The sequence below is a fragment of the Tachypleus tridentatus genome, chromosome 7 (genome assembly GCF_004210375.1).
Source record: "Tachypleus tridentatus isolate NWPU-2018 chromosome 7, ASM421037v1, whole genome shotgun sequence".
In the NCBI taxonomy this organism is placed as follows: domain Eukaryota; kingdom Metazoa; phylum Arthropoda; class Merostomata; order Xiphosura; family Limulidae; genus Tachypleus; species Tachypleus tridentatus.
In genome coordinates this window covers 77,991,515-78,019,001 of record NC_134831.1, presented here as the reverse complement: position 1 = coordinate 78,019,001, position 27,487 = coordinate 77,991,515, and the positions used below count along the sequence as shown (strand labels likewise).

The window sequence follows — 27,487 nt, the reverse complement described above, 5'->3', positions numbered from 1 at the left end:
TGTCTGCGGACTCACACCGCTAAAAACTGGGCTTCAATACCTGTGGTGGGCAAAGCATAGTTAGCCCATTGTGTAGCTTTGTACTTAATTAAATACAAAACAAACGAAAGCTCAGAATATAGTTAAGGATCTTTTAACACTTCTATTTTGCATCAATTGTTCATGAAGTTATAAGGTAGAACAAAACCTTAATAAACAACCGGTCAGCGCTTATTTGCAGCATTTCTTTAAGATATGTCTGTACCATATGTTAACTACCCCACACACACACACACTTTGGTGTTTCATAGCTCAAAGCAACTAGGCTATCAGCGCTAAACGTCGGGTAAAAAGTTAAAATTAAAATAAAATAATTAAAATTCATAAAAGGAAATTAAGGTAAAACAAAACAAAGTTGAGTTTTTGAATTAAAAAACATATGTAGCATTAAATCCAATTTTTACATGTAGTCTACAGTGGTAAGAGAAAAACTACAATAATAGAAGTTTTAAAATACTTTCTGTAGCAAAGTTTTAATTATTATAACTCGCCAGGCTGACAAACGAGTAAGTTCTAAAATCACTTTACACACTTGAATTTGGAATTTCCAGTCCCAGTTTCGAGTTACTTGATGTTATGGCCATTTTCTAATTTCAAATTGAACTAGATCTACTTTGATTCTTAAAAGAAAAACACATTAAAAAGTCTAATGTATAAATTAAAAAACTTAAATAACATTAAAAACATTAATGGCCTTTAAAAAACTAAAAAAACATTTCTATGTTGGACAGTGTCACAATCACCAATTACCCCATCTAACGTTATGAACAAATCTTAGGACAAAACATGTTTAAAATGGTGTCGTCGTTGAAAGTCGTAACGACGGCAAGACAGTAAAATGTGGCTAATTGTGACCTGAGTGTTACACAGACAACATATTGGTGCATCAGTCCCAGATACAAGAAGCGTTCAATGAACTCTGCTTTTTTGAAAGGTTTATCTTGTCTCAGCTGTGAGTTTTTCATAGTGTATAGTTTAACTCTTTTTCTTGTGTAACTCACACTGGCGTTGTGAGTGATAAATACCCTTTAACCTGTCTCTCACTTGATCAAGAATAAACACTTGTCCTTGTTTTACCTTTTGTTTGTAACTTCGATTGCTATTTGTCAATTAATATTCCTTGATCTAAGAATATTTTTCTTTTGAAATTTAAGAATTTGCAATACTGTGACCTTTTTGATACTTTATAACATAGGCCTAATACAACGCCATATTAAAACGATTATAAACAAACAAATCAGTAAGCCATACGAAAACCACAGTCATATAAAGTTGAGGAAGATTGGAATCTATTGTAACAACAGTTTCATGTTTTTAGTATTTGTAGATCACGTCAATACATTAAAAAGATATTGATTTTAGGAAGGGTAGGTAGCAAACCCCTTCTGGCGCAGAATGTTCATATAGAAAAGATGTGTTCAAACCGGGATTTAGAATTTCCAACTTAGGAATATATGTCCCACGCACTCAAATGGTATTAGAAAACAAAGATTCGTCTTGAGAAAGCAGACAAGCAACAAGTGCACTGGCATCTTGTAATAGTTGAGAATCCAGACAGTGCTGGTCGACATACCCTAGACAACAGTACTCGACGTATTCAAGAAGAACCTGTCTGGAAAAGCGAGAAAATTCACGTGCACACAAGTTTCTTCCAAAACATAGCTATTTAACAATCGTATACGTCAAAGAGCTAAGGAATGAAATGGATATTCAAGCTATTCCATAGAAAGACTTACAGGTCAAGTCGCAAGACACAGCGCCTATGCATTTCTGTGCGACTGGACTTGAAATGGGCATTGGGAAACCATTATTCCTACACTAAATTGCTTACGAAAGATTCGCAAGGAGAAATTGTGTAGTTTGGACACGACTGTCGTATACTAAAATTACGCTATAGGACTATTATCAAGATGCATGCTTGTCTAATACAGCATGATTGGACGTGATGGCGTGTACCGTAACGAGCTGGCATGATTATTAAAATCGATTTTACGTAATGTATTCTTTATTCATAAGTTTCAAGCCAATCTTTGTCTTTGCTGAAAGATGTACACCTGTAAAGTTTTTCGCTATTATAATTGACAATAAATTAACTAGGTCTGATCAGATAATAATCATTTAGAAAATAGCTACAATATATATATATATATATATACATGTATAGATATAATTAATAAAACAAAAATATTTGTTAAAAGTTTCATTTATTTACACTTAATATATTTGGCTTGGCATGGCCAAGCATGTTAAGGCGTGCGACTCGTAATCTGAGAATCGCGGGTTCGCATCCCCGTCGCGCCAAACATGCTCGCCCTTTCAGCCGTGGGGGCGTTATAATGTGACGGTCAGTCCCACTATTCTTTGGTGAAAGAGTAGCCCAAGAGTTGGCGGTGGGTGGTGATGACTAGCTGCCTTCCCTCTAGTCTTACACTGCTAAATTAGGGACGGCTAGCACAGATAGCCCTCGATCGAGTAGCTTTGTGCTAAATTCAAAAACAAACAAACAAACAGCTTTGTGCGAAATTTAAAAAAAAACAACTTAATACATTAAAACACTGTTTCAGGAAGCTCATCAAAATCGTGTTTCGTTTTAAAAAAATATTTAGAAATGCAATTTTGCGTTTAAATTATTGATATTATTTGTATCAGTCATTTCACAAATACTCCTACTAAATATTTATGAAATACATTTATAATAGTGACTTTTAAAAATATGCTTTAAAATTAGTACCTTTAATGCAACAGTACTTCTTTAAATACAGCATTTCTCTAATAATACGAAAAAATTCTAATCGCAGATACCGAAATTGTTAAGTTCACTTGTGTTAGGCTTAACATTAGTTAAGCCATCATTAAGCACGGACTGTATTCGATAAAAGGATAAAGTAACGCTGTAACTTGTGTACGTCTTCTGCATTAGTTCAGTTAGGACTGAACTTTACTGTATTTAATACTATCAATAAACTTAAAATGTGATTCTAACCTAACATTAGATCTTTTCGAAACTTTCATAAGCTATTTATTTTGTACAAAATATTTACTTAAGTGTACACTGTACTTACAATTGCCTCTTATTTACAGCTGTAGAAAAGAGGTGCTCGCGCGATTTCAGGACAGATAAAATCTGAGTATTATTATAATATATTTATTAACTAATTTCATGTTTATTATAATAAATAATTTAATTATTATACTCCATCTTCAAAACTTTTTTTAAAAATAGCAAAAACATTTAGTGTCGTGATACAAGACTTTATGTTAGTATAAACATACCACTTTTTAATAAAAAAACTTCTGAAGAGGTATACATTTGAAATTCAATGTACTATATCATGAGAGCAATGATATCTTTAAAAACGCTTAAAGTTTATTTTATAAACTATTTATTATATGTATGATTTATTTAGTTACGTTTAAAGTTAACTAAAAATACAAATATTACGATACTGTTGTCAACTATAATATACGCTGTAACCTTTTAGTATATATGTTTTTTTTTCTTTTAATGAGGCCCGGCATGGCCAAGTAGGTTAAGGCGTTCGACTCCTAATCTGAGGGTCGCGGGTTTGAATCTCCGTTACACCAAAAATTTATTTTAGTAACCCAAACAAATGCAGAAAGGTTTTTACATTTCAAGGTATAATTCAAAGACGGTTTTCCTTGTTGCATCCTAGGCGTCTTGACGAGCCGTGTTATGGCACAAAGTTTTTTAACTGCATTTATTGAACAGTCTATTTCAAAGTATTTTAAAAGCTGTTATTGTTGTTGTTTTAAAGCACAACATTGATGGATTTATCGTTTTCTTCTCTGATCTAAAATCCAAGCTAATAATTGTCATATTGGTCATGGCACCATAATTTTTAACAGTTCAAACCATCATGTAATAATATTTTCTACTTCACAAGTGCCGTTTATCGTTCTCATTGTTCAAAGGTAGCTTTTAACGTTCTAAAGTTAATGAGTATCTTCTTTGTTCTTGGTACTCGCTAGTATCCTCTGACGTGTTCAGATACCACGACTATCTGATGATGTTTGAATTCTCAAAAGAGATATTCTTGTACTACGAGCTCACCAGCGCCATCACTTACTTCAAAAAGATTCTACAGGAATTTACGTTGATTCAGTTGATGTAACAAAAAATACAATTTATCCAATTTCCTTCTATGTTATAGTAAGACTCGTTTCTGCATCTGCGGTTTTGCATGACCTAGTTGTTTGGAGCACTTGCCTCCTAATCTGTGGGTCGTGTGTCCAAATACCTGTCACACCAAACATGCTCCACCTTTCACTGGTGACATTGTAAAGTGGCTGTCAATCTCACTCTTTTTTGGTAAAGGACCAAGAATTGGTGTTGACTAGCTGCCTTCCCTCTAGTTTAGCCCTTCAAGATTAGGGACAGCCACGCATATAGTCGTTGACTAGTTTTTCGTAACTTCAACAAACAAACAATCTTACAGATATTACTTAATTTTTATGCCGTTCTTTTCTTAGTCTTACGAGATCATTAATTATTTTTCAAAAGCATGATAATTATTAATTTATTTTTAATTTTGTTATTATTGTTATAATGCAATAGTGTAAACTTCACATATTAGGTAGAAAGAGAAGTGGTTTTCACTCTCTGATGAAAAGTTACCAAAGAATTCCATACATCAAGATTCTTCAAGGATTTGAATAATAAGTATAGAAAAATATAATTTCACCCAACTACAAGCAAATATCGCTGTTTTCTTTCCTTACATGTTTGACCCTTATACTCTTGAGAACGTGAGGTCAGTTCATGTTGACCTAACTAACGTCTTCTGACTACACCCACGTGCTTTTCCGGTTTTCTGAGAGTGTGTCAGGGACTGATGGGCTTTAACAGTTGCTTTTTCTATGACTTAAAATCTCTGTCACGATTATTGGTACTTTTGTGTTCATAACTTTCAGCTACATCTCTGATAGTCTGACGTGACTAATATTTGATAGTTTACTAATAATGTGGTTCGGAACTAGAAATAAACAGCTGAGTATATCTTCGAAAAGGACTACCAGTTTTTGACTTTAAACAAATCCGTCCTTCTGAATGTTTTTGGGCACGGTATGACCAGGTGGTTAAAGCACTCGACTCGTAGCGTGAGGGTCGCGGGTTCGAGTTCATGTCAAACCAAACATGCTCGCTTTTTCAGCCGTGGGGGCATTATAATGTGACGATCAATCCCACTATTCATTGCTAAAAGAGTAGCCCAAGAGTTGGCGGTGGGTGGTGATGACTAGCTGCCTTCCCTCTAGTCTTACACTACTAAATTAGGGACGGCCCTCGGGTAGCTTTGCGAAAAATTAAAATCAAACTTAACGGTTTTTTTGTTTTTTTTTTCAAGTAGAATAAACATTCTGAAGTATGCTGCACGTAACTTTGAAACTACAGTGGCGAGGTTATTTAATGAGCAGGACACATTTAATGTTTAAACTTATAAAGCGTTTTAAATTATTTAATAACAGTGCTATAACAAGACTAATTTTTATTATTGATTCAAATCTACAAACACACTTTAAAATTTATTACTTGATTTTACTTACCATTTTACGCTATACGAAATAAATAATGCCTCCAGTGGAATATGTAAAACAGTATAAATGAAACTAGAGTTGGAGAGTTTATGTGACGAGTTCCTTTTCAAATTTCTTAGAAACAGAATACATTAATCATATCTATTTTAAGAACTGTTATTAAAAAATAACTGAGGTCACCAATCTTGGCATGCACAGTGTACTTGAATTATTGAAATACTATTGTTTTAATTCCAAAAGAACTGGTGTTACTTAAGATGCAGAATGAAAATAAATTCAGTACTTCTGAACCCCGAGAGTCGCGGATTCGAATCACTGTCGCACCAAACATGCTCGCCCTTTCATCCGTGGGGTCATTATAATATTACGATCAATCCCACTATTCATTGCTAAAAGAGTAGCCCAAGAGTTGGCGGTGGGTGGTGATGACTAGCTGCCTTCCCTCTAGTCTTACACTACTAAATTAGGGACGGCCCTCGGGTAGCTTTGCGAAAAATTAAAATCAAACTTAACGGTTTTTTTTTTGTTTTTTTCAAGTAGAATAAACATTCTGAAGTATGCTGCACGTAACTTTGAAACTACAGTGGCGAGGTTATTTAATGAGCAGGACACATTTAATGTTTAAACTTATAAAGCGTTTTAAGTTATTTAATAACAGTGCTATAACAAGACTAATTTTTATTATTGATTCAAATCTACAAACACACTTTAAAATTTATTACTTGATTTTACTTACCATTTTACGCTATACGAAATAAATAATGCCTCCAGTGGGATATGTAAAACAGTGCCCCCCGCTAGTACAGCGGTATGTCTCCGGATTTACAACGCTAAAATCAGGGGTTCGATTCCCCTCGGTGGGCTGAGCCTTTGTGGCTTTGCTAAAAGAAAAACACATGTAAAACAGTATAAATGAAACTAGAGTTGGAGAGTTTATGTGACGAGTTCCTTTTCAAATTTCCCAGAAACAGAATACATTAATCATATCTATTTTAAGAACTGTTATTAAAAAATAACTGAGGTCACCAATCTTGGCTTGCACAGTGTACTTGAAGTATTGAAATACTATTGTTTTAATTCCAAAAGAACTGGTGTTACTTAAGATGCAGAATGAAGATAAATTCAGTACTTCTGAACCCCGAGAGTCGCGGATTCGAATCACTGTCGCACCAAACATGCTCGCCCTTTCATCCGTGGGGGCATTATAATATGACGATCAATCCCACTATTCGTTGGTAAAAGAGTAGCCCAAGAGTTGGCGGTGGGTGGTGATGACTAGCTGCCTTCCCTCTAGTCTTACACTGCTAAATTAGGGACGGCTAGCACAGATAGCCCTCGATCAGCTTTGCGCGTAATTCAAAAACAAACAAACTTCTGAACCACATTTGAAATGGATATCAGATGTGACGTTTATTTCAGACTAACTGAATCAGTTGTAGAACTGATATTTATAAATGCGCTTTGTTGGCCAAATAACGAGGAAAAACATCAGATTTTGTTGCATCGAAGCATTAGATATTGGGTGGATAAGAGACGTTAACTTTGAAGAACCTGGTGTATATACAAGAAAATTAGATATCCGGTGCATTCAGATATACGATGTGGCACAAACAAATAGTACACAAAATACTGGACAACGTGATGGTGAGAGACTTTAAGCTTCAACCACGCCGAAGTATCAAAAGTAGAGCAACATAAAGCCAATATGTTGATATGGACGGACTTCGTGCGTGATGTATATCCGATGCAGGGCACACAAGAAAATCAATAGATTGGGGCATTAGGCATTTCTCTGTTCTCGAGCATTAGACGTAGGACATCATAAGTCGACCTGTACGTTGAAGCATCTGATGTGAGTAAATATAAGACATTCAGTGTGCTTGAACGAGACACAGCTAATGTGATGAAATCTTGGGTTTCTTTCACTTCGGCGAGTTCTTTAATGTTAACGAAATAACAAAAATGAGAATGGACATTAAGCACAATGATATTTCATTCTCTCTACAAAAATTGTAGTAAATTGTGTGTTTTGCTCACTGAATGTTCTATTATGATACGTTTTTGTTAAGCTTATTTTTACTTATGTTATCGGAAAATACTAATATAAATATGTAACATGAACATACGACTCACGTCCAAGCTTTAAACGTGAGTAACACCATTGCTAAAAAAATATATTTTGAAAAAGTATATGGTGTTTTACATGTTTAAGACGGGTTAGGTAAAGGTTATGGTTAATTCTTGAAGGTCCGGCATGGCCAGGTGGGTTGAGACGATCGACTCGTAATCTGAGGGTCGCGGGTTCGAATACCCGTCGCGCCAAACATGCTCGCTCTTTCAGCCGTGTGGACGTTATAAAGTCACGGTCAATCCCACTATTCGTTGGTAAAAGAGTAGCCCAAGAGTTGGCGGTGGGTGGTGATGACTAGCTGACTTCCCTCTAGTCTTACACTGCTAAATTAGGGACGGCTAGCACAGATAGCCCTCGAGTAGCTTTGTGCGAAATTCAAAAACAAACAAACAAACAATCCCACTATTCCTTGGTAAAAAGAGTAGCCCAAGAGTTGGCGGTGGATGGTGATGACTAGCTGCCTTCCCTCTAGTCTTATACTGCTAAATTAGGGACGGCTAGCGCAGATAACCCTAATGTAGCTTTGCGCGAAATTCCAAAAAACAAACAAACACAATGGTATGTCTGCGGATTCACACCGCTAGAAACCGGGTTTTGATACTCTGGTGGGCAGAGTACAGATAGTTCATTGTGTAGCTTTGTGCTTAATTACAAACGAACAAATAAACACAGATGCATCACATAATAAAAGGCTGATTTATATACCTTACATAAATAAGCCCCTGATTATCATCAAGTGCTAGAGAATTTTCATTTCTCTGCATTCCTAAACAGAAAGCACGTTTGCCTCTAAAATATAATTGTTTTCTTGTATATATTATGTTAAACAGATGACTTCGTATCTTCTGTAAACTGCGGTTCCTTTCTTCCGTAAAACACAGATGTTATTTATCTTCTCAGTCATTCCACATGTCACAATTAAAGTCTGCATCTTGCATTTTGAGGACTATAGAGCCACAGAATAAAATATTCATGTGTTTTACTCAATCTTATTGCAAAATAATAGCAGTAGATACGTTAATGTATTAATAGTTTTCATCTTTACAAATTTTCATTATATGAAACTTCTTCAAACTATACTGCACAGATTAATACAACGAAAACGAAAAATTTTATTATTATAATTATGACAAAACCACAGTTATTATTATTATAGAGTAATGACAAAAATCCTTCTCAGTTCATTATTTTTGCAAATTAGGCATCTGATGAGTAGCCATGTGATCTGAAATGTAGACAATTATGGATTCATCTATGCTGTATATTTATGGTTATCTCGTACACTATTGTCTCAGTTGAGAGTTTTAAGAGAATTACAGATTGCTCACAATTCATGGTTAGATTTCAAATAAATATTTGAGTGTTTTATTCATGTGGAAACTCGCCAGAGGAAGGTAAGTTAGCCATTAAAAGAATGTGAAACCACATCCTGGCTAAAGGTAGTATTCCTTTGACACCTGAATATAGCAGCGCATAGTTTACAACAAAAGCAGGTGCCTGTTATCTGTTGATTCTGCCTTGCAACAATGATAAGGTACCTGCTCCATGACTGAATCAGATTTTCGCAGCCATAAATGGACGTCTTATGAGTGTATAAACGGGTATAAGTCACTTCATTCGGCTGATCTGTAGACATAAAATATTTCGCCTACCACGAACACATCCACTAAAAAAACGAAGCAAAACTATTTTACAGATAAATTGTCTTCACTATGTTATCAGTTAACAGATGTAAATCATTTAAAGAAACCTTGGAACTAAATCTCACTCATTTTCATAAACAGGGTATAAGCATTGTCTGTACTAAGCATTGGTGAACAAACGTGGTTTAGATATGTGTGTTGCCATATGTTGACATCAGTCAAAGAGGAGATAACGGCCACTTGCCCACTTCACGAGATAAACTAGTCAATAATTCCTTGAACAATTTGTAAGATATTTCGTTTGGCAAGAAGCAACCTTGTTGTTAAGAGCAAAGCTACATAATAGGTTATCTATGCTGTACTTAGCAAAGGTATCTGAACCTGACTTTTTACGTTACAAGTCTTCATATGTACCGCTGAGACTTTGGTGAGCTACTTGCTTACTATACTCTAATTCTTTTGAGCATATATGAGATGTTCTATCGGAAACTCGTTACATTTCATAAAGTGACTTCAGAAACATTGAAAATGCACTGATAATTGTTCTTTTCCACGATTGGTCGAAGAAAACACAAGACCTTCCTAAACTTTCTGATTTAAAGCTCTTGCTGCGCAATTTCGTTTTGAAGTAAAGATGCCACCCATCTCCACCAAAAGCTCAGTTACAAACGTGGACTGAATGACCAAAGATTTGCATCTCTCACATAATGGATCATCAGAGTACTGAATCGCACAGAAAACTGAGGGCGTGACTGACGTCATCTTAAGCAGTGATTTTGCCTTGCTATAGCTATCAATCGTGGTGTCTTCCCCAAAATTAGGCCCGACATGACCAGGTGGTTAAGCCACTTAACTCTACGGGTTCGAATCCTCGTCACATCAAACATGCTCGTCCTTTCAGCCGTGGGGACGTTATAATGTGACGGTCAATCCCACTATTCGTTGGTAAAAGAGTATTCCCAGAGTTGGCGGTGAGTGGTGATGAGTTTTACACTGCTTAATTAGAGACAGCTAGCGCAGATAGTCCTCGACCAAACCTCCCCAAAATTAAGGGTCGAAACTATGGTTTACATTGTTTTAGGGCCCGGCATGGCCAAGCGTGTTAAGGCGTTCGACTCGTAATCCGAAGGTCGCGGGTTCGAATCCCGGTCGCACCAAACATGCTCGCCCTCCCAGCCGTGAGTGCGTTATAATGTGACGACTAATCCCACTATTCGTTGGTAAAAGAGTAGCCCAAGAGTTGGCGGTGGGTGGTGATGACTAGCTGCCTTCCCTCTAGTCTTACACTGCTAAATTAGGGACGGCTAGCACAGATAGCCCTCGAGTAGCTTTGTGCGAAATTCCGAAACAAACAAACAAAAAAGACATTGTTTTATGTGAATCGTCATTTTCTCTAAGTCAGGCTTTTCATCGTTAACCCATTTTCGACCCAATGAAGGAAGTCTCGACCACCTCTTGGTCTTCCTCCTTTGATTTTATGCCTTCCTTCGAGTATAATTGCATGTTGCTACAGCGACATAATTATTGATTTAAATTATTTTGTTGTATATATATATGTATAATTTAATATTAACGTAATACTCTCAGCTTTAATACTTACTATTCATTTGATTTACATTCTATTAAAACGTGTTTAAAATAATTTCTTGTTATTTTATCGTGATGATAGAGGCACTCTTTACCTGAAAACTTTCACACTACATAAAGCATATTTTCTTCACTTTGCTTTTGCCTGGGAATGTTTTGATTTTAACCAGAGGCGTAGCTAGGGTTTTCAGCGCCTGGGGACAAAGTCAGTTTTCGCGCCCCCTCGTTACACAATTTTCCTAATTATGTAACATTAATTTGGCGCCCCCCACCCACGATGCTGCGCTCGGTGACAGATGTCTCCCCTTGCCTCCCCCTAGCTACGTCTCTGGTTTTAACATATAACTAATTATAAATGTTTAAGCTCCTTTTCTGTTTTACTTCTCGATTCAGACGTTTGGTGCCGTTTTCTTAACAAATTAAAACTATTAATTATATGTATATAGATAAGTTTGCAATCTCCAAAAGAAAAATCCTCACCTTTTATAATATAGAACTCATCGATGGATCCAACATTTTCATGTCAGAATCATCCAGGATAGTTCCGCTGTCTTGTAAGTTATATATGTATATATATATATATATACATATATATATACACACACACACATAAATTTCAAATTCGTCGCACTATTCTACTGACATCTTTATCTATAGAAGTGGCTCATCAACACTTTAACCGCATGTTATTGCGTGTCACGGGTGATCAGATAGAAGCTGAAAGAAAGAGAAATCAACAGGTATTTGAAGCTGATGGCCTTGAGGCTTAATGCAGCGAAATAGAGCGGGCTTAAAAGTGGGCCACGGGCGCTTGCTGTGTAAAACGACCAGTGATGCTGGCTGACACACAGAGCGCTCGTGGACTTCATCCATTCGGCACCGGCATGTTTTCTCAGGTAAGCATAGAAAGCACGAGCGTGTAGTTTTATTTTCTTTCTTTTTATACTTATAGGAAAGCAAACAATAACAATACAACAACTGAATATTTTATGATAATTCGGCCTTATCGTGCTAGTTACTTGCCAAGGCTGAGTTTAACCTTCAACTGAAAATGATTTTGTTGATAAACCATGTCGAATAATAATCAAACATGGCTGTATATTGTTACCTCAGTATCTTCTGTAAGAAAGTAACTTTTGCTTTAGGTGTTTCTGATTTTCAAAACAGTAGATGGGTATAGTTTTAGACAGTCTGTTTAGAAACCTGTCAATTGGCTGATTTTTAAATAGTTAACTAAACTTGAGTTTATTTGCTGTCTAAACAGCTAGTTTTTATTTAATCCTGATAAAATAGCACACAGGATCACACACAAAAGGTGTAATAAATAAAAAAAATACACTTTAAAGAATAGCTGACTTTTATATGCAAAAACGGCCGTTTTGTTCCTCATTAACTTCCGTACATTGTACGTTAGACGTATAGCTGTAAATTTACGCTAATTGAATATTATACAGAGTGTTCGGAAAGTCACTGTGTACTTATATATGTATATGATTACAAAACTGCACAGTGACTTTCCGAACACCCTGTATAATTATTCTGAAGATTCCACTGGCTCAAATGTAAGTCTGATAATAATGGGTTTTTCATATCCGTGGTGGGCACAGTGTAGACAGACCATTGTGTAATTTTATATTTAATAAAAAACAGAGAAATTCATTCATAAAAAATAAGGTAAAGCATTACCTAAAGAATCTGATAAACTAAGTGAACAAGTTATGTCACAGAATACAATGGCATTGTGAATGTTTATCTTTTAACATTCTTATATTATTGAATACAGTGACATTGTGAATATTTATCTTTTAACATTCTTATATTATTGAATACAGTGACATTGTGAATATTTATCTTTTGAGATTCTTATTTTATCGAATACAGTGACATAATTTACGAACGTTTATCTTTTGACATTCTTATTCTATTGAATACATGAACATAATTTTTGAATGTTATGCATCTTTGATATTTACAATACATCAAACCAAATTTCCCTCGAATATGTTAAGAAGAGTTTAATATCATTTTTATACTATTTTGATATGATGAAAATATTTATTACATTTTCGACACATGCACAGAAGAAGCTACCAAAGAACTATCTGTGCATATCTGTTCCTAACTTTGAACTGAAAAACTAGTAGAAAGGGAGTAAGCATGTTCACAGTACCAGCTGCGAATCCCTGGGTTACTTCTTTTTTTTTACTGTTACTTTTATAAAGTAAAATATATTTTTGTTTTGGCAACGATAATCTACGATTATAGAATTTAGGTAAAATTTGAGTAACTTGAATAAAATATTTCGCTAGATGTTTGTTTTTTAATTTCGTGAAAAGCTATTCGAGGGCTATCTGCGCTAGTCGTCCCTAATTTGGAAGCGTAAGACTACAGGGAAGGCAGCTGGTCATTACCAACCACTGCCAACTCTTGGGCTACTCTTTTACCAACGAATAGTGGGATTGGTCGTAACATAATAACGCCCCCACTCCTGAAAGGGCGAGCATGTTTGGTGTGACAGGGATATGAACCCGCGACCGGCAGATTACTAGTCGAGTGTTTTAACCACCTGGCCATACCCTTCGCTGGGTGAGTATTTGTTTCAATCTTACCGTATAGTAAGTAGGATAAATCATATAATTAATGCAGTGGTGATTAACTTAATCAGTATGAAAAAAGATAGTTTTTTTTATTTAGAATGGGATACTGACCGGTAGCTAACCATATGTTTGAAGGCGGTTGTGTAACTGAGTGTAGGAATGTAGAGGTCGTGCTTAGATGTTGGATATATTTATTTGTTCGCTCCATAGAAAACACCCAAATACTAAATAAAGAAACCAACATAAGCAAACGCAAAATTAAAGAAGCTTTACTTTTACAACAACTCGATCCTAAAATATCCAACACAAAGGAACACCTTTACACCTATATTAATAAATATATCCAACATCTAAGCACGCCCTCTACATTCCTACACTCAGTTACACAACCGCCTCCAAGCATGTGGCCAGTTTTTTTATTTATATAACTGGTATATTAATTTTTTCACAGTATAATAACTATGAAATAATGCATTATTATATGATTTAATAATGATTTTCCAAAGTAGTCGTAAATACAGTTGTCCTTAAGTATTTGTTTTGAATTTCGCGCAAGAATACTCGAGGGGTATCTGTAATTGCCACCCCACATGTGGTAGTGTAAGACTAGCCAAGTCTTGTGCTACTCTTTTACCTACGAAGAGTGGGATTGACTGTTACATTATAACGCTCCTACGGGCTGAAATGGCGAGCATGTTTGGTGTGACGGGGATTTGAGCCCACGACTCTCAGATGGCGAGTCGAGTGCCGTAACTACCTGGCCATGTCGGGTGCGTCCTTGAGTAAACTAAATAATAATATGTAATAATTTATTACATTTTTAAAGTAGGAGAGAGAGAGTGAGCTAGAGAGCTATTTATCAAATGTATTTCATTGTTTTAAATAAGATAGTTGATGTAGTTTCTTTATCGTAATTTCTCTAGTTAAGTTAATTTGTTACTTATCCTATTTCTTTGATATGTTGATGTGATATTTGTTTTCGGATGTCAATTTTCTTTTATTAGCGTAGACAGGGGTGAATACTGAATTTAGTGTTACAGCTGGAACGTCACACACACATATTATTATTATTTTGTATTTATATTTGCAGCCTGCGGGCCGCGGGATCGAAACCTAATAAGTCACCCTTTCAGCCATGGGAGCGATGTTATGTGACGGTCAATCCTACCATACGTTGGTAAAGAGTACCTATTCCACAGGTTGGCAGTGGGCGGTGTTGACTATTTACTTTCTTTCTCGTCTATCACTTCAAAATTAGATATCACTAGTGGAGATAGCCTTCAAATGGTTTGGTGACACGGCATGGCCAGGTGGTTAAGGCACTCAATTCGTAATCCGAGGGTCGCGGGTTCGAATCCCCGTCACACAAAACATGCTCGCCTTTTCAGCCGTGGGGGCATTATAATGTGACGGTCAATCCCCATTATTCGTTTGTAAAAGAGTAGCTCAATAGTTGGCGGTGGGTAGAGATGACTAGCTGTCTTTTTTCTAGTCTTACTGTGCTAAATTAGGAAACGCTAGTGCAGATAGCCCTCGTGTAGCTTTGCGCGAATTTCAAAAACCAAAATCAAGTCTAGTGGCTTCGCAAGAAATTCACAAAATAACAAACAAATAAATATTGTCTTCAGCACGTATTAAAAACGTATTTGTTACGCTAATCAAGTAAACAAAGAAAACGAAAAGAGTATTTCGGTTTCTCTTGGGTGTAAAATAACATTTGAACATAGTTGATTTTCGTTGACACACGCTGTTTTTAATGTATGTTGAAAGGTCTTCCTGCGTATAGTATTTTATGGAAAATAAAGTTAAGTGGCGCGTGTATAAAAAAAAAATGAGGATTTTTTAATTAAAATCTTAAAGCGAGCTTTAATTATCTACTTAATAGAAAAACACTGCTGTCTAAGCATACTCACATAAAACCAAATATTCATGGAGAAGGTAGGATTTATAGGAGAACGAAGCTACTGTTCAGCATGTCTGATGAGTTGTTGATAACCTACAGGCACGTGCCATTTCATGCGGCAGAGAATGCGCGAGGTTTATACCCTGAAAGGTGTGAAGTGCCATGGTCAGGGCCGACCAGAACACGTCTTACTCACTGCTTCCTCATTGCCCTACGTCCTGAATACTTGTTTCGAACATAGGGCAACGTGTCAAGCCTTAGAGCTCTGAGCTGTTTAAAGTTTATTCAGCCTTTTAGAAGTTTTTAATCATGCTTCAATTAAATAACCAGCAAAAAACCTTTTCTCTACTTATAGTCTCTCTTTTGGTAAATATGTTAAGGTATATTTGGAATATAACTCTCTTTCACTACTTAGGATATTTTTGCGTTAGGTATTTCAACAGTTCCAACCAATGAGGATTTTTTTTTTCTCGCATAAACCTGTTCGTTTAGTGTTCGTACAACGTCATCACCGATTTCATGTAGCTTGACAAGTATTACACACATATCTGTATGTTCATGTGTAAATAATGTACAACCATCTCATCTGTTTGTTAGAACGATGTTTCACCGACCGTACTTACGAAACTTATTTAAATGCTAATGTTTCTAACAAAACAGGTAAAAACCAATTATTAATATGAATATTATTCTTACGTAATATAATTTAGTGAATTTAAAAACGTACGGTCTTCAAATCAAAGAACTCTTGGAAAGATAAAAATCTGATGATGACCTAAAACTTATTAACTTATCTGTAACTATTAACTGCATTTTCTAAATTTATTTTCTTAGCTCCCGTTAAATGATTTCAACCCAAACTAGTCTACTATAAATTAGAGACAATGCAAACAGTTTCAACTCGTGTCAACATTTTAGTCACGTAACTATCGGCGTAAATACAAACATATGTAGTATTCACTCTAAGAATAGTATATCTGAGCCATTATGTTACGTTAAAATAAATCTTTCAGGTAATGTTAAATGCCATTCATAAAGACTACAAACAAGTTCCAACAAGGGCTGTTAAATTTACAGGTGTTAATTAGCAGTTCGATCTAAGAATATTTTTGGATACTAACAAATGGTTTAGTTTACTGCAAAATAATTTAAGAAAGGGTGTAGAGGAATAATATTAGCTAACACAAAAATAATTTTGTTTTCAGATGTTAGAACGAGCACAAAGAAGTATATTAATTAATTAATTTTGTCTTATGCACCAGGAAATTAATTAATTAATTAATTTTTTCTTATGCACCAGGAAATTAATTAATTAATTAATTTTTTCTTATGCACCAGGAAATAAATAAATAAATAAATTTTTTTATGCACTAGGATATATATCAATTAATTAATTTTGTCTCATGCACCAAGAAATATATTAATTAATTAATTTTGCCTCATGCATCGAGGAACGATTTTAATTGTATAAACATTTGATTTTATAGAAAACACAGTCTTTGTTATTTTTCTTAAATCAAGTTTGGATTAATTCCCTGATCCTTTCTGTGACTCGCAGGTTTATATTAATTCCCTGATCCTTTCTGTGACTTGCAGTTTTATATTAATTCCCTGATCTTTTCTGTGACTTGTAGTTGTATATTAATTCCCTGATCCTTTCTGTGACTCGCAGGATTATATTAATTCCTTGATCTTTTCTGTGACTCGCACGTCTATATAAATTCCCTGATCCTGGCATGGCCAGGTGGGTTAAGGCGTTCGACTCCAATCCGAGGGTCGCGGGTTTGTATCCCCGCGTCGCACCAAACATGCACGCTTATTCAGCCGAGGGAGCGTTATAATGTGACGGTCAATCCCCTATTCATTAGTAAAAGAGTAGCTCAAGAGTTGGCGGTGGGCGGTGATGACTGGCTGCCTTTCCTCTAGTCTTACACTGCTAAATTAGGGACGGCTAGCGCAGATAGCTCTCGAGTAGTTTTGTGCGAAATTGCAAAAAACAAACAAATAAACCATCAGCAGAAAGATTTCGTGATGACGAAAAACCCCACTTGTAAAGAAAATTATATATGTAAAAACGGCTGGTATGGTCGAATAAGATTGAAACGTTGTTCGCTCCTCTACATAGTGCTTTCTCTATCCATACCAGCCGTTTTTATATACATAATAGCAGAAAGATTTTGTAAGATGCAATCAATATTTTACTTTTCACAGGCTTCTTCGCCTGAAGACATTTCAGGCAGGCTTCTCGCTTTTCCTTTTGTTGTTTTACCATCGCACACTACATGGAGTATATGGTTGTACTCGCACTCTTTTGAAATAACATAATTACTTTGTCCATCTAATTCTTCTACAGTGTATAAATTTACAATAACATCAGATACTTAGGTAGTTTTTGAGCCTTCCATTCGATTGAAATGTTAATAAAGTAGTTCACAATTTCATAGTTGATATCGATCCAGCTACAGGAAAACAACGTCTGGACTTTTCTTGGACTTATTAATTACTTCTTCAGCGTGGGACAAGCTTAATTTTGAAATAGTGAACAGAATCGTGACCATATTTCTTATAGTGCAGATCTAAGGCCATTTTCTTCTTTTCAATGGAATATTCATCGCGACATGAGACCAATGCATCACCTCCAAAAACTATTTTTGCCTATCTATATTTTCTTTTTTGTGATTTCATTCCGACAATGTCTTGAAGATAGTGTTTAATATTTTACTGTATTTACTTAATACAAAGTAAGGGGACAGCTTCAGAAAACATGATTCTATAAAAATTGTTTGTTTGAAGTTAAGCACAAAGCAACACGATGGGTTGTTTGTGCTCTGCCCATGACGGGTATCGAAACCTGGATTCTAGAGTTGTAAGTCTGCAGACATACCGCTGTGCCACTGGGGACGGACTCTATTATTTTCATCCAAGCATGTTCTTCATTTGAACCGATAACCCTATTTTTTTCTTCAGGTTTAACTTAGTTGCGAAGTTCAAATGTGGACTTCAAAAGAATGAAGGAGATATGGTGTATTTATACTATCCATCCGATGTAAATATATGGAACCAAGGAATACCGGTGGATCTCTTGTTGTGGTATTTTCAAATAAAAACAATTAATCGAAAATTTTTTTGAAATATCCGCATATAACTGCAACTTCGGCCAAGGAAACTTCCCGAGTGAGGGCGTTCTACTGAGTTTTCCATTATTTCGAAATAATGGAAACAAGAGAACGTGAACACTTTAAATAAAATGAACAACATGTTTATTCGCTACAATACAGAAACATTAAAACTGAGAGCGTATCCACGTGCGACGATAAACAGTCTTTTCTCTACATTATCTGACCTTTGTCTTTAATTATTCTTTCTTCAAAGATGGATGACCTCAACACTGAAAAGCTGAACCGATTTCTAAGGGTCTTCATTCTGGAAAAAAAACCAAAAAAACTGGGAGTAAAACTGACACAAAGAAAGTTCCCGAAATTTGCACATCAGCTTGTTTTTTCTTCATCCAGTGGACATTATATCTCGTAATCTCTGTTTTCCAGCAGTATTGGTTAGCTGTCAAGTTCAGTGACGTGATACTTCAACCAGCAAAAGATGTTCCACTTCTAAATAATTTGAATCCAGGCTAAAAGTACACTAAAACATCTTAATGTACAGGAGACGTCATCTAGCAGACAAACGAAGGACTAGGGTTGTTATAACAAGATAATACTTGGACCACATAGTGTCGTTATGACAGTACAGAAACTATATAACCAATAATGAAAATCATACTACTGCTACAGAGTCTCTGGAACGCATGCATAATAATAAAACAATACATCAATGTTAAACCTTTTGTCTACCACTAAGACTAATATAGCAAATTATTTCCGTCTTTAAAAGTGCTTTTCTAAATATAAAATCACACCTGGAGGATTGCGCTTCCTAACTATAACCTGCTGCATAAACATTTTATCATAAAGCACGTTCAAAACAATCCACATATCATCTGCATTGTTCTGTCTTTCTGCTGCCTGAAGGGTGACGTTCTTTCATAACTTTATATTTTATACTGTGAATATATTTTAGACTTCACGGAACGTCGCTGTATATTTCCCATGGAGTTGTCACATTGACAACTTCCACTTCCTTACATAGTACCTCAGGATTTGTCCGGATACATTCCATAGGGATTTGTTTGTTGTCTTCCATGGTGATTCACTTCCGAAAGGAATGTCATGTCTATTTTCTATCCAAGAAAAAATGTTTGCTTCTCTAACCTGAATATACGTTTTGATTAATTACCATCTCTCTTTAGCTTAGTGTAGTAACGGTACATAATGGCAATTTCATCTATACCTGGATGTGGATACAGTGACATACAACTTAGTGTAGTAACGGTACATAATGGCAATTTCATCTACACCTGGTTGTGGATACAGTGACATACACACCTTCAGCTTAGTGTAGTAACTGTACATAATGGCAATTTCATCTACACCTGGATGTGGATACAGTGACATACACACCTTCAGCTTAGTGTAGTAACGGTACATAATGGCAGTTTTATCTACACCTGTTTGTGGATAGAATGACATCCATACTTTCAACTTAGGGTAGTAACGATACAAAATGAGAGTTTCTCTTTCATTCAGTAACACCCATACATTATTCATGAGATGTTTTATATTCTCTTTTCTTACACATCAAAAATACAGTCTGCTCATCCTCATATAAGTAATACGTCTGGGTTGTTTAACCAGATAACCTACCCTCTGTGTTAAATACATGCTACACTCTAACAAAAGTCAAATTTAAATAAAACTGTTAATGTCACACAGACGTAAATAGCATTAACAGTGTACATAAGCTTGTAACAAAAATTTACTATTTTATTAAAACTTTTTTTCTGAATTACTGCTTTATTAAATAATACGTTTCAATGTAACACGTGAAACGCTTTGAGAGTATATGGTATGAAAAGCTCTATATAAATTGCTATCATTTTTGTAGTTGTTATTATTATTTTTATAAAATTCACCAGAAGACAAAAGTGATGGGAATACTCAAAACAGAATAGAATAAGAATATGGTTTATGTCAGAGAAGGTACTCAGCAATCCAGTTTCCTCTAGGAAGAACATGTGACATCACAAAACAATACGGTTATCATCAGGACGTGTAAGGTAGTATTAATGGTCTTCTGTATTGTACCAGAAAGGGTATTCAATCATCTCGAAATAAAAATCTCAACTGTTAGATGTTATTATTATATATAGGTTATAAATTCCAAAATACAACAAACTACAAAATCTTTTAGAACTTAGGGAGTAGGTAACTTAGGTAGAACTTATAGTAATTATTATTGCCACTACTCTCAATTGATTATTGCTATTGTAATAATATTAAACATCAAAGCCAACGAAGTAATGAGGCGTTTTAAACCGAAAAAAAATAAAATAACGTTCTGCTTTGCTTTATTTCTTCTTTTGTCTAATCAGTAGGTTATAGATTTTGAGAGTGATATATGTAAAAGTATAATTTAATGTCTATCTTTTGTACGCTACAAGCCACTTCTCAGAAACCGCTTGATTAAGTACCAGAACTCTTCAGTTAAGCCTAATCTATTACATCGAACAATGTTCCTAAAATGTTAATTATCTGAAGTACAATACATTCTTTCCATATATCTTTAGTTATGCACAATTTCCATCTCTTATATTGTAGTAACTGTTTCTAATACCAAACTTCACATTATTATGTTAACTACTTCATCCAAGAACACGTTTCTATGGGTAATGTTTCATCATCCAAAAATAAAACGTATTATAATGGTGTGAGCGTGCTTTGTAATCACTATAAGAAAAACCTATAACGCTGGATAGGTGAAGTGAAGGAAACGTGTCATTGGCCACTATTCAGTTGTTCACATTATATAGCCGCACAATAGCAGATACAATAAATATACTTAGTATTCCGAAAATTGTGTAGTTTCGAATTCGACGTTCATTGTGTATTGTTGGGTTATGCTAATGTCGAAAAATTCCACTCTTTATCAATCAACCTCAACACAAGTTAACTAGAGAGAGATAAGCCGGACCTATATCACAGTGGAAAGTATCAAACGTACGAATGGTGTGACTACAAAGCATATCTCTCCTTGGTTAATTTGTGTTCAGGGTTACTGATGAGAAATGGATTTCTCCAAAACCAGTATAATCCAATAATATACGTTTACAGAGTGTAGGTTGAAATGAACCTCCTTTGAACGTTGAATGTAGACTTCGAGATGAAACAATTTTTGGAATGACAAGTTTATTTATTATTTATTTATCACACAAGAACAAAAAAGAAAGAAAAGGAATATTTATACGGATAGTGTTACATCATCAAAGGAGATAAGCAACATATTTATACGGATAATGTTTATCTGATAGCAGAAGATAATTGTCATCGTCTTTTCTCTAACATTATTTTATTTCGCCTTTTTAACAAAAATTATACACTAAATAGTGCTTGATATATGTAGGATGTGCCAAGACCTAAGAATCTGTTTTAGTTGTTGTTAAGCGCAAACTACAAAATGGTCTAGGTATGCTCTGCCCACGGCGTTTATCGAAACCAGATTTGTAGCGTTATAAGCCGCTGGTGGGTGGGTGAACAGAGGTCTTGATTGGATATATTTTTCATTTTAAGGCAGTAAATAATATAAACTAAATAAATAATATAAAATTCATTTTAAGAATCAATATCTGGTTATTGTAAAGACAAACAAACTAACTTTTTATTCCACCACAAATAGCAATTTTAATAACGTTTAAATCATTATTTTCAAAACCTGATAAAATCCTGGCCTGATATCTTTTTCTCGAGAAATTAAATAGTGTGCGTTATTTATGATTGTTACTAACGGACTATGGTCATAAAATGTACGAATGTTCCACACAGTAGAAAATATGACATTATATTTGTAGATAGTAATTAACCCTGTACGCAGGTTACGAACAAGGAATATTAACCTATAATCTAGGTTAACTACGACTCTCTTAAGGTAGCCAAATGCCTCGTCATCTAATTAGTGACGCGCATGAATGGATTAACGAGATTCCCACTGTCCCTATCTACTATCTAGCGAAACCACAGCCAAGGGAACGGGCTTGGAGAAATCAGCGGGAATAACCTATAATCTAGGTTATGATAAACCTCAGTTAGTCTAACTTTAGTCATGACATGCTTGTTGTGCCTTCAAGTACAATATTTAATTGATGGTAAATGGAACCTTTATTGTTACATAACGTAAGAGTTGAAACTAATTTTTATTTTAAAAAACGAGTCTAAAGGGTGAGTAGTTCTAGTTTCATTAAGACTGAAGCAGACCTCGTGCATGTAAGTCGGAATGTTCCTGTTACACATTCTTATTGTTTTTATTTACTCGTTCATTACTTTTAAATGTAAGATCTCCCATATCTGTTTCTGCACATTTTCTCACTTATATAAGTTATTGTCGTTGACTATATTTACAACATTTCATCACAAGGTTGGAATTTTGTTCTAACCTATTTAAAGCCAGTTAGAAATAAAATTTGAATTTGTAATTAAATGGGATAACACCTATCGAAATCGAAAACAACTTCATAAAATAGTAAAAACAAAGTCAGGTGGCAGGACAATCGAAACTAAAATCTTTGTCGTGATTGACGAACAATAATTGTAGTTCAGTTTTTAATATCTGAAAATATAATTTAAAAAGTCGTTTCTTCACTCGAGTGGTCACGTTGGTAGCTTGCTTGTAAAACGTAAGAATTCGTACCATGTACGTTATAGCTGTGAATTATTTCTTTGTTTACAATAACGACATCTGTTTCTGGAAGCTGGTACAATTGTTGACGATTGCCAAACTTGGAAAACTTTTTTTTTTTTTTCGCCTTTTTTTCCTTTCGTTACATTGCTGCGTGAACTATGGAGTGGTTAAAACTACATATACTTTCTTCCTGTTTCTATTTTCATGCCCAGCAATAGGGCGTTAACCCAGTCTATATATAAGTACTCGAAACCAAAGTGTTGACTATTCTCGTCTCCCGAGATTTGATTTCTCTCTCGACTTAATCGCGTATCAAACATCCATTTAGCGCCCGCTCCACATTTTTCTCTGACAATCGATAAACACTATGTGTTGTCAGATAAACATGAATTATCAGATATTAAAAAACTTTACTACCTACAGTTTTTTTATACACACTTAAGTTAGACAACTGTAGACTGATCTGTTGGTAAGGGAATAACAGTATTTTAGAATGTTCTATGGAGTAAAAGCTAAGTCAGTTTCGTTAAGTACACGCTAGGTGGGTTCTTATAAAACTTTGCTTGTTAATTGTCAGTCGATTTTACTAGCTCTAAAGAAATGTCTACAGCAAAAGAGGTAACAGTATGAAAAACATTATACACTGCAGGCCAAAATATTAAGGTCATTGAATATAAATATAAAATATGCATTTTCGTTGTTAGAATCAACCACTTATTTGAGTAGAGCTTCGAAAGATGAAAATAAGAATAGGGAAAATAAATACAAAAAACTTTTTAGTATTTAATAGGGAAAATGTGAACACTATGAAATTAGCCTAAATACTAGCTGGTGAAAAGTTTAAGACCATACTGAAACGAAGCGTTAATCGGTAAACACATAACAAAATTTAGTCATTTGTGTTCAAACATTAGCGTTGCCAACATCTCCCACTGACATCTCCTGTGTTACATTGGGAAAAAACATGGCAAAGGCTAAAAACTTGACAGAGTTTGAACGTGGCAGAATTGTCTAGCTGCAAAAGCAAAGTCTCTTTCAACGTGTCATCGCTGGTGAGATTGGGCGTAGTAAAACTGTTGTTACAAGTTTCTTAAAAGACCCTGAGGGATACGGAACGAGAATTTCAAGTGGTCGGCCCAAGAAAATTTCGCCAGTGTTGAGCAGGAGGATTCGACGGGTTGTTTGACAATACACTAGACGATCGTCGAACCAGATTAAGTCCCTTACGGACGTATAATTCAGCTCAAGAACAATAAGACGGCGTCTCGGAAAGAAAGGTTTTAAAAACCGTAAACGTCTTCAAAGGTCAGGCCTCCTTTCACACCACGAAACAGCTCGGTTAAATTTTGCTGAGAAACACCAAACATGGGACGTAGAAAAGTGGACGAAGGTTTTGTTCTCTGATGAGAAAAAAATTTAACCTGAATGGTCCAGATGGCTTACAACATTACTAGCATGATAAGGATATCCCGCCGGAGACATTTTCTACACGATACAGTGGAGGAGGCTCCATCATGATCTGGGGTGCTTTCTCCTTCCATGGAACAATGGAGCTTCAGGTTATACAGGGGCATCAAACAGCAGCTGGCTACATTGGCATGTTGGAGAGAGCATCCTTATTGACTGAAGGTCCTCACTTGTGTAGAAATAAATGGATATTTTAGCAGGACAACGCTGCAATCCTCAATGCCCTCAGGACAAAGAACTTTTTCATGGCGAATAATGTGACTCTTTCAGATCATCCAGCGTGTTCGCCCGAACTGAACCCCATTGAAAATGTTGGGGATGGATGGCAAGGGAAGTCTATAGAAATGGACGTATATTCCAAACAATGCATGATCTTCGTGATGCCATCTTCACTACTTGGAATAACATTCCAGCCACCCTTCTGCAAACGCTTACATCGACCATGCCAAAGCGAATGTTTGAAGTTATTTGCAATGATAGCCGTGAAACTCACAACTGAGATCTCTTGTTGTGCATTTCCTACCCTGTTTATGACATCTTTTTGTTATGGTCTTAAACTTTTGACCAGCTAGTATTTAGGCTAATTTCATAATGTTTGCATTTTCCCTATTAAATGCTAAAAAGGTTTTTTTATTTTTATTTTCCCTTTTCTTATTTTCATCTTTCTAAGCTCTACTCAAATAAATGGTTGCGTCTAACAACGCAGAATACATATTTTTTCTTTATGTTCATTGGCCTTACGATTTTGGCCAGCAGTTTATCTTCGCTGAAAAGGCTAAGGTTGTGGTATATCTATTAAAACAGAAATCAATAAAGTTAGTAATATATACAGATATTTATGAAATTGTATCTGCAAGCTAGAACAATCTGTATTGAGAATAGAATAGGTTTTTTTTATATTTGTTTAATAGAAACAATACTTCGTTTTACATTATACTTATTTAATCAACTACAGTAAACAAACACTGGTAGTTTGATGTAATGTGCTACTAAGTTTGATATAAATATGTGCTCATTCAGTTTGTTTGTTTGTTTGTATTTTAATTTCGCGCAAAGCTATACGAGAGCTATCTGCGCTAGCCGTCCCTAATTTAGCAGTGTAAGACTAGAGGGAAGGCAGCTAGTCATCACCACCCGTAGCCAACTCTTGGGTTACTCTTTAACCAACGAATAGTGGGATTGACCGTCACATAATAACGCCCCCAAGGCTGTAAGGGCGAACTTGTTTAATGAGACGGGGATTCGAACCCGCGACCCTCAGATTCCGAGTTGATTGCCTTATCCACCTGGCCATGACATGAATTTGTAACTATCTCGTTGTCTCTATACGATGTATGTCTTTAATAAAAGCGACACCATTTTAGGCAGGATTCTTACTGCGGGAGAGAGGAGAGTATATGTATGTCTATGTATGTGTTCAAATGGTGTAAACAAACCAGAGTCATCGAGACAAATGAAAACCTGGACTGAAGTCTTAGAAATACCTCTCCTGTATTCTGAAAATTAATTTCCAGGATATAAATGCATCTGAAGTGAACGTGCTGTACTTAGTGAAAGGTACTTAAATGTATGGTAAACATTAATCTGAAGGGTAAGTAATTTTAGTTTTAGTGAGTTTGAATAATACAACCTTAGCAGTGTTTTAACTAACATTTTTTATAGATTTTGTTTTCTTCTTCTGGATTGCTTGACATGTGATGAAACATGTTTGAAACTACTGAAACTAAAGGGTTTTTGAAAGGACCCGATATTTTCATTATACATCAGAATGCCCGGATTTCCGGCTAATAGCCTGATTTTATGATCTCTTACCTGTTATTGATGATGCTCTGTCGTTAAACTGACAAGTGCAATGTTAATTACTACGATTTAATCTGAAGGGAGTTTATGATAATGTCATAAAATATTTGTTCATGTAAAATAAAACCAACGTCAGTGCAAAGTAATGTAAGTGTTTCTTCTATAAGAACAATTTGTGGTTATTGCTTAGAGTTTGTCTGTGTTAGCCCATTATACTTTAACTATAGAATTCATTAATCTTTGTTTTAATTTTCGCGTAAAGCTACACTAGGACTATCTGCAATAACCGTCCGTAAATTAGCAGTGTAATACTAGAGGGAAGTCAGCTAGTCACCATCATTCACCACCAACTCTTGAGTTACTCTTTTACCAACGAATAGTGGGATTGACCGTAAAATTATAATGCCTCCACGGCTAAAAGGGCGTGTATGTTTGATGCGACGAGGATTCGAACCCGCGACCCTCAGATTAGGGGTCGAATGCCTTAATCCACCTGGCCATGCCTGGCCAGCAAATTTGATGTGAAGGGGGTTCGAATCCATGACCCTCAGATTGCGTGTCGAGCGCCTTAACCTCCTGCCCATACCAGCCTGTTTTCTTAATGTTTCCCTAACATAATATGCATAAGTGTCCAAACATGCTTACTCTTTCAGCCGTAGGGGCGTTGTAATGTAATGGTCGATCTCACTTTTCGTTGGTAAAAGAGTAGCCCAAAAGTTGGCGGTGGGTGGCGATGACTAGCTGCCTTTCCTCTAGTCTTACACTGCTAAATTAGTGACGGCTAGCGTAGATAGCCCTCATGTAGCTTTGCGTGAATTTCAAAAACAAACAAACAAAACAAGTCTATATATTATCAGTGCTATCCCAAAAGTATATTTTTAAAACACATCATTTATAAGTGCTATTACAATATCGTGTGCTAATAATGTAGAGTTTACCAGAGCAACCACAGAACCATCCGGTTATAATGTACGGATAGTAA

General features: G+C 35.5%; 1 protein-coding gene and 1 long non-coding RNA gene across 5 annotated transcripts in view; one reads left to right on the top strand and one right to left on the bottom strand.

Moving 5' to 3' along the window:
• The window catches only part of LOC143256035 (uncharacterized), a 49,985-nt gene extending 38,267 nt beyond the window's left edge, over positions 1 to 11,718 (bottom strand). The window contains exon 1 of the long non-coding RNA XR_013030967.1: positions 11,434 to 11,718. This is a non-coding gene — a long non-coding RNA (uncharacterized LOC143256035). The remainder of the gene's footprint in view (positions 1 to 11,433) is intronic.
• LOC143256033 (uncharacterized) overlaps positions 1 to 27,487 on the top strand; it is a 66,798-nt gene that overhangs the window by 1,576 nt on the left and 37,735 nt on the right. The window contains exon 1 of one of the 4 annotated variants that reach the window (XM_076512613.1): positions 11,701 to 11,849. The exons of 1 other annotated variant lie outside the window; for it this stretch is intronic. In XM_076512613.1, the coding sequence (XP_076368728.1) occupies positions 11,787 to 11,849 (63 nt within the window). In that variant the 5' untranslated portion in view covers positions 11,701 to 11,786. Of the gene's footprint in view, positions 1 to 11,700; positions 11,850 to 22,506; positions 22,706 to 27,487 lie in introns of those variants that run through there. 2 more of the 4 variants (XM_076512616.1, XM_076512615.1) reach the window with 2 other exon arrangements.